This window comes from Tigriopus californicus, chromosome 9 (genome assembly GCF_007210705.1).
Source record: "Tigriopus californicus strain San Diego chromosome 9, Tcal_SD_v2.1, whole genome shotgun sequence".
Classification (NCBI taxonomy): Eukaryota; Metazoa; Arthropoda; class Copepoda; order Harpacticoida; family Harpacticidae; genus Tigriopus; species Tigriopus californicus.
This window is the reverse complement of record NC_081448.1, coordinates 8,851,751-8,859,358: the sequence shown is the minus strand read 5'-3', so window position 1 is coordinate 8,859,358 and position 7,608 is coordinate 8,851,751. Positions and strand designations below refer to the sequence as shown.

Sequence of the window (7,608 nt, the reverse complement as noted above, 5' to 3'; positions counted from 1 at the left end):
TTTTGATTGCACCATTCGCCAGAGAGCTCAAGCGGAAAAAAGTTGAATTTGAGAGAGGAACTCACTTTTGGGACATCCTATACTGTACATTGCGTACGTACTTCTTAAGAATCTCGTTCTCCTCGTTCTTGTCCTGCTGATCGTTGGTTTTCTCTAGATGATCCTTCGTTTAACTTGCTCTTGAACGAAATCTTGGCTGGTGCCTCCTCACTGACTGACTCGCCGAAGTTCTCTGTTTCTTCTGCAGCTGCGAGTTTCTTCGCTGGTTCGGCCGCTCGTTTCGTTCGTTCGTTCGTTCGTTCGTTCTTTCGTTCTTCAGAGGTCCCGCCTGAAGTAAAGCGTGAAAATGGATTGAAGGGATCTTCATTTCTTGGCTAGGACTCCGAAAGGAAAGACTTGAGATTAGCCGGTTGGTCTGTGGTTGCCACCCGCTGACATAACTTCAGGTGAAAGGAAACGAAACGAACCAGAAGAAGAAGAAGGGGAATGGAGGACGACGACCAAAGAAACGACAGATAAGATTTCTCCTTGATTCGAAGGTCACGCGGGACTTTCGTCAACAACAACAGTTCCTATCTATCGCCGGGCTCATTGCAAATTGAGCACTTCATCTCGTCCTTGGTGACCATTGGACGTGATGATAACTAGTCTGTGATCATCGATTCTATTTGTTTATGTGATTGTCACGTCGTGAAAGAGTCCATCAGAGCCTCTAAAACCCGATGAAGAGGTGATAAACAGTGGCTCGAAAACCATCAGGGGCTTAGGACACCGGATGGATGGGAATGTTTGCGAGTTATGAGCTCTGATGATGAGGTAAGTCATGGGGGAATCAAGTTGACCAGTTACACACCGAGACCGTTTTTGATCCAATTCAATCAAAACTCGGCCAAGTTCTTGCTTTGAATACCACGCGATTTCTTTTGTTGGCTGGTACGTTGTATCTATCTCTATTGAAAGGAAAATGCTGGAGGGCAGTGTTCAGTCTGAGTCTGACTGGATGAAATATAATTTGGGCACAAACAATGCTTGGTGACGGGGCGAAAAAAATCCCCATACTTGAGTGAGTCGGGATTTCACCACCCTTGTTCCCATGACAAAGCCGGAAGAAGACGTGACTGGGCAAAGAATATATGTCGGATTTGTCAGATTTGAAATCATTGGATTGCATTAAGTTACCACCATTATGAACGTACTCCCGTTCAAGTCTACTTTCGTTCGCCACTTTGTCATTTGGAACATATGGACACGAATTGTCACGCATATCTGGTGAAAGGGAAGCATGGTCGATGGCTTTCGCCAATTAGAATTCATTAGTTGAGCCGACATTCACGTCTCGCTCGTCCCTTTTGACTTCTGATTTCTTCGTCAAGCTCAATTGGAAATTGTGAGAGAAGAAGCCAGCCAGCCAGCCAGCCAGCCACCGCTTTAACAAATCGAATAGTTTCACTTGAATCATTCTGCCGAGCACGTGATCGAGAGGAAAGAAATCCTCACCAATGTTTTAGTTATGTAAAAGATCGCACCCAACTTTGGGCGCCTCCGCCTTTTTCCTGCTCCAGCCTGAAATAGGATCAAATTCGACTTTCAAGGTACTTTCTTCATCTTAGAGCTTCCTCCAAGTCTAGGACAGCATATCCTTTGCTCATTTTATCGGTGCTTTAATTCAGCCTGAGGTAACATAGCAAACTCGCGTGTCTTGGCAACCCGTGGCCCTGAAAGTAAAGCGAAAGAAATCATTTGTACCTGCTAAGGAGAGGAATCCTTAGTAGGTACTGTTTGGCTAACGAATCAGGTGGTTTTCCTTGAAAGTATACCGGTCCAATTCGAGTCGCTCATTGGTACATGGCTTCAAAATGAATGATCGTAATCCTCTTGAAATCTTTTGATTCATTGCTCCGTTATACGAGCATAGTTCATTATATACGTACGTGTGTGAGTAAGCATATTGATCGATCTCATTCTTTTCGTGTGGAGGAGAAAAATATAAAACAATTTTAGGAACATAACTTGTTGAACAGTTTTTACTCTGATCGTGGGCGTGATTTTGTTTTCATTAAATGTATTTAAATTAAGACTTCTAATTTTATGCATCCTGCACATGTACGGTTGCTTGAGAAGTGTTCTGTTTTATTTCCTAAGCTCGCTTGGAGCAACCTTCTAAAACTGATTGCTAGCAAGGTTATGAGACATTGATTTTTTTCTCTTGCCATTGTTCAAACGTCCATAATGTTCAGTTTAGAGGGTTCAACTGGAATTGTGTACTAGCTTGTGCATGATTGTGTGGTTTGGATTTCAAGGATCAAGTTCATACCGTTTGAAATGCAAGAAGATAACATCATACTAGCGTAGAATGAATTTTCAGTAATGTCACTGGAATCAGTGCCTCGTGTCATTAGTGAAATACATGCATAGTCCGTGCCAATTTGCCAACTCTTCGTGCAAAGTGTGCCTTCCTCTTGCGTACAAACTTACGTATGTTCTTCCACTTAATCAAACTTTGGTTGGTTGCAAATTTCACTCATTCTCAACCAAGGGTAACTGTGAACGTTCTCAGGAGATCTTTCCGGTTTCTCGCGAGGTCACCTTGGTTGGCAGGGGTACATACGTATGAGTATATAATGTGTGTGTGTGTCCTCGTGATAAGATCCCTAGTTCGAAAAAAGAAAACTTGACCAATATCCTCCGGCTCCTCCCAAAGTCAGGGTCAACGCTGACCTCGGCAGTTCTGAACTTCTCAGAGGCGGAGGTCTATCCTGTCCCTTATCTAGAAATCAAATCGGGGCCCGAGTTTGGCTTGACCAAGGGGAAAATAGAACAGGTTTTGGGGCGATTTGGACGAGGCATGCTTATTCCCGGCGTTGAAATCACCATTCAAAGTGGAGGCAGCCCCTCAGTAGATATTTTATGGACAGAACTTCATCAAATGTCCTTTTCCCTTCTCCTTTCCAGATGACGCTTTAAACTCGGACTTCACTTCCAATTGAAAGGCTCTGCATGTCATGACACTTGGTAGCGTGACCCTAGCCGGGGTCGGCACCGTCAGTGGCCTCACTGCGACTGGTATCTGGTTCTTTCCGTTTCTCCTGGCATCGATCGCTTTCTTCCACTCCTACTCCGTGGACAAGGAGAAGGCTCCAATCAACAGAAAACGCCTGTACACGGAATATGATTTCATCATCATTGGAGGCGGTTCCGCGGGGGCAGTGCTGGCCAATCGCCTCTCCGAAGACCGTCGTTGGAACGTTCTTCTATTGGAAGCCGGAGGTGATGAGACCGAGATCTCGGATGTCCCGGCCCTGGCTGCTTATCTCCAACTTGGAGGCATGGATTGGCAGTATAAAACCGAACCACAGCCCGGTCGAGCTTGCTTGGGACACACCAATGGAGGTCGATGTAACTGGCCGCGAGGTAAAGTGATCGGTGGCTCCTCAGTGCTCAACTACATGCTCTATGTGAGAGGAAACAGAAAAGACTATGATCATTGGGCGAAGAAAGGCAATTACGGGTGGAGTTATGACGAAGTGTTGCCCTATTTTCTCAAGTCCGAAGACAATCGTAATCCCTATTTGGCCAACACCCCTTATCATCGCGCGGGTGGCTTGCTGACCATTCAAGAGTCGCCTTGGAGAACCCCTCTAGCCACCACTTTTGTCGAAGCTGGCGTTGAGATGGGGTTTGAGAACAGAGACGCTAATGGAGAGTTTCAGACGGGATTCATGATTCCTCAAGGAACCATTCGCCGTGGGTCAAGATGCAGTACTGCCAAGGCGTTCCTCAGGCCGATTCGATTGCGGAAAAACCTGCATATCTCCATGAATTCGCATGTGGTCAAAATTCTCATTGATCCTGCCACCAAGACCGCCTATGGCATCAAGTTTCGTCGAGACAACAAGCTTTGGATGGTCCGCGCTCGTAAGGAGGTGATCTTATCGGCCGGCGCCCTGAACACCCCTCAATTGTTGATGCTCAGTGGCATTGGTCCCGAGTGGCACCTTAATGATATTGGTGTCCCCGTGTTACAAGACTTGCCTGTGGGTGAGAATCTTCAAGATCATTACGGGTCAAATGCCATGGCATTTACCATCAACCAACCCGTTTCATTAGTACAAACTCGTTACGAAAACGTTCCATCGGTTCTCAAATATATTTTATTTGGCTCTGGACCGTTGACTGTTCTGGGTGGCGTTGAAGGGCTGGCCTGGATTCCGACCAAGTTCACCAACAAATCCGACGATTTTCCCGACATTGAGATCCACTTTGTCTCCGGCAGCCCAGGATCTGACGGCGGGCGTCAAATCCGTAAGGTCCACGGAATTAGTGACGAGTTATGGGAAGTGTATCGGCCCCTCGCCTACAAAGATGCGTGGGGGGTTGTGCCCATGATCATGAGACCCCGGAGTCGAGGACAGGTGCGTCTCAAGAATGCCAACCCTTTTGAGAAGCCGATCTTTTACGCCGGATACTTCACCGATCCCTACGACATTCAAGTGCTCGTGGAAGGCATCAAGTTTGTCCTGGCCATGTCTCAAACGCAAGCTTTCCAGAAGTGGGGCACGAGATTTTGGGACCAGATCCCCATTCCTGGCTGTGAATCAACCGAGCTCTGGTCCGACGAGTATTGGGCATGCATGTGTCGAACGTACACTTCAACCATTTATCATTACTCTGGAACAACCAAAATGGGCCCACCCCATGATGAAGGTGCCGTTGTGAATCCCGAGCTCAAGGTGTATGGGGTTCGGGGCCTCCGTGTGATCGATGCCAGCATCATGCCGGATGTGGTGAGTGGCAACACCAATGCTCCAACCATTATGATTGCCGAGAAAGGAGCAGACTTAATCAAATCGTATTGGTATTCAAAGAAGAAGCGGAGGCGGAGAAGGCGGAATGCCTCGGCCGAAGGCGATGACAAAGACGATCTAGAAAATGAGATGCCCGCCAATCTTACCTCATCAATACAGTCGCTCAGTGAAAGTCTCAAAGAGCGAAGTGATCTCATGTCAGATTGGCCTCAAAAGCTGGCCCCAAGCTCATCAAAACGGCCGTCAAGCTGAAATCAGCCTGTCACCTTTAGACCCACATAACTAATTCAATTCGCCTCTCAAGGGCCTATACATACTTGTATTTTGGGGGCATTTTATCCTGCTAGTAAAGCTAGTAAAACACGGACGGTTTTCAAGCATTTCCTGCCCGGTTTTGTGCGTCATCACCACCCTCTTGCCATGCTCATGGGGTATTTATTGTCATTCCGTGTCTGACTCAATCACTTTCTTAATCCTGATGTATTGTTCAAAGGTAAGGCACGTACGTCTGGCATTGCCTACCTACCTAGATCGGACTATTCAAAGTGATAGTGACGCAATCCTTGGTCTTGTTCTCTTGTGTCGTGTCTACTGACCCAGCCGAGAGTAAGCATTCAGTTAACGGCATGCATTCCTTGAATCTTAAGGAGTGCGACAACAACCGACTTCCACCAAAGATTGGCAGGAATTTGAATGAAAGTACAGGGCGAGTGAGTGGATATCCGCCATGCATTCTTCAGTCACGTTTTTCTCTGAGGCATCATTGTCCTGCGTCCGAACGCAAGAATACCACCTATCTGTGCGTACAACCGAACTTTTGAAGCACCACTCGACTCCTGTTCTGTCCTCCTTGAATCCTTCTTGGTGAGGGTGATGATGTCGGAATTGTGTACCTTACATGCTTCGGTTGGAAAGATTGGAGCCAGGTTCAGATGTATTTACAGGTGCACTTGCTTGCAGCTAAGTTTGGCTCTGTGGAAACCTCCCTAGTGATGGGAAATAGCCATCCGGACTCTTCTAGCTTCGTTCGCTCGCTCGCTTGGTTCTATCCCCAACAACTTCTCTAATCCGACTGGCTGGTTGTCTACCTGTCGGAAAGAAAACTTCGAGGAGGCCCATTTGACTTCAAGTGCGTTCTCACCATATGTGAAGATCCAATGTGTTCTGCGTGTGCTGCTTGGCTCCAAAGTGTGACTTGAGGCGAAGCGAAGAAGGTCAAATTTACTAGACTACAAAAGCTAAAGTCAAATCGAACGACCCCTCACACGGCATACGTACATAATGAAATAGGAACTAATTCTATGATAACAATTGCTCAAAATTTCAGACTCGCAATCACCCGTGCCATCTTATTTAGTTTTACTTTCGCCAAGTGATTAAATCAATAAAATCAAAAAACGGAAATACGAGTAAAACCTCATGATATGTTGTTGTCGTTCATGAAAAGAATAAACTTGAAAGTTCAAGCTGCAAATACATTGGTCATCTCGTCAAGAGATGTAAACAAAAACTCGGCGTTTCAACAAATATCGATAGCTTAATATCTTTGGCGGAACAGTCTCCTTTGGATTGGTCGGAACCGATGGGGTGAAACTTGAAGAGCGGGGGCATTCTCGGACGCATCTTGGCTCTCGAGCTCTCGGTCTTGGACACTAGGGCTGGTGTACTTTTCAAGTCGCGAACTTTTCGGTCTCGTGAGGTTGCGTGACCGACTGGTTAGAGTTTTCAAATTCTTCCGCACATATCGGTTCTTGGCAAAAGAGCTCCTCTCAAGAGAACTGGCTCGGGGTGCGATCGTGGTTGTTGTTGTCGTGGTGCTGGTCTTCTTTCGCTCCTCTTCCTCGCAATCGCACGCACCTGAGTTACAGGTGTTGAGGACAATTTGTCCCGTATTTCCCAGCTCATGAGGCCGATTCTCATCGCCTGACAACTGGCCCATGCATTTTCTCCATCTAAAAAGGCAAACATTATGTAAAAAACCCAATGTGGTTATAAATGCCTTAAACTCATGTGAGCAAACCAACGAACCACATGGAAAAAGAATATGAATGATAAAACCAACCTGAAGCATTTGAGTCCACAATTGGTTTTGGGGCGCCTGGCTTCACTCAGATCAATAAGAGAAGCCAAAAGCAACACTATACAGAAGAAATGGATCAGAGTATTATTGGCGGTGTCTTTCATTTTGCCCGACTTGGTCCTTGGTCGTTCTTGAGCAACAGATATGTGTTAACCTGAACACTGGGTCCTTTTATAGTTTCTTGTCCTGCGCATCATCACTTTCGTTGTCGTATGTAGTGTGGGATCACCCCAGGCATCTCATCGTAGTAACCGTGCTTCGTGGCTTCCGAGCGCCAACACATCCACCATGCATGTTTGCTATGTCACGTGTTTGGTGGCATCATTCGTTGCTATTCCAGTATTGTCCGTGCAGACCACCAGCCACATGGGCGACCTAACTTTAACCTTACTCCAAGGCTCAAAATCATAAGCTTAAGTTTCGACTGTTCTTCCGCGGAACTGCAGCGGCAACGAACGATCATGGATGGCATTGTGGCATCATTGATGCCAGCGTCAGTGTGAATTAAGCCAACCCACTCTGTGTATGAGCTTACACAGATAGAAGGAGCATGTATCGTACATGAACCGAGATCTCACATGGCATGTCTGTCAGGCAAATCAACACTTGTTTTACAATCTTTCGGCTGCGTTGTTGCTACACTCGTACGAGCACCACCAAATGTCAACCGTGTCAATCGATCAGCATCCAGGGCATTTCTTGGACACGAAAATAAAATCTACG

The 7,608-nt window shown here is 46.5% G+C and overlaps 2 protein-coding genes across 2 annotated transcripts; one reads left to right on the top strand and one right to left on the bottom strand.

The window, feature by feature from the left end:
* The first annotated feature begins 269 nt into the window (after nucleotides 1–269).
* On the top strand, nucleotides 270–6,228 carry LOC131886431 (glucose dehydrogenase [FAD, quinone]-like). Its single transcript, XM_059234763.1, has 2 exons — nucleotides 270–816; nucleotides 2,953–6,228. Exon 2 carries the CDS (start codon nucleotides 3,003–3,005, stop codon nucleotides 5,055–5,057), a length of 2,055 nt encoding a protein of 684 aa, XP_059090746.1. The 5' UTR covers nucleotides 270–816; nucleotides 2,953–3,002; the 3' UTR covers nucleotides 5,058–6,228.
* LOC131886432 (uncharacterized) lies at nucleotides 6,210–7,608 on the bottom strand. The gene is made up of 2 exons (XM_059234764.1): nucleotides 6,868–7,608; nucleotides 6,210–6,757 (listed from the first exon to the last, which is right to left on the bottom strand). Exons 1-2 carry the CDS (start codon nucleotides 6,987–6,989, stop codon nucleotides 6,343–6,345), a joined length of 537 nt encoding a protein of 178 aa, XP_059090747.1. The 5' UTR covers nucleotides 6,990–7,608; the 3' UTR covers nucleotides 6,210–6,342.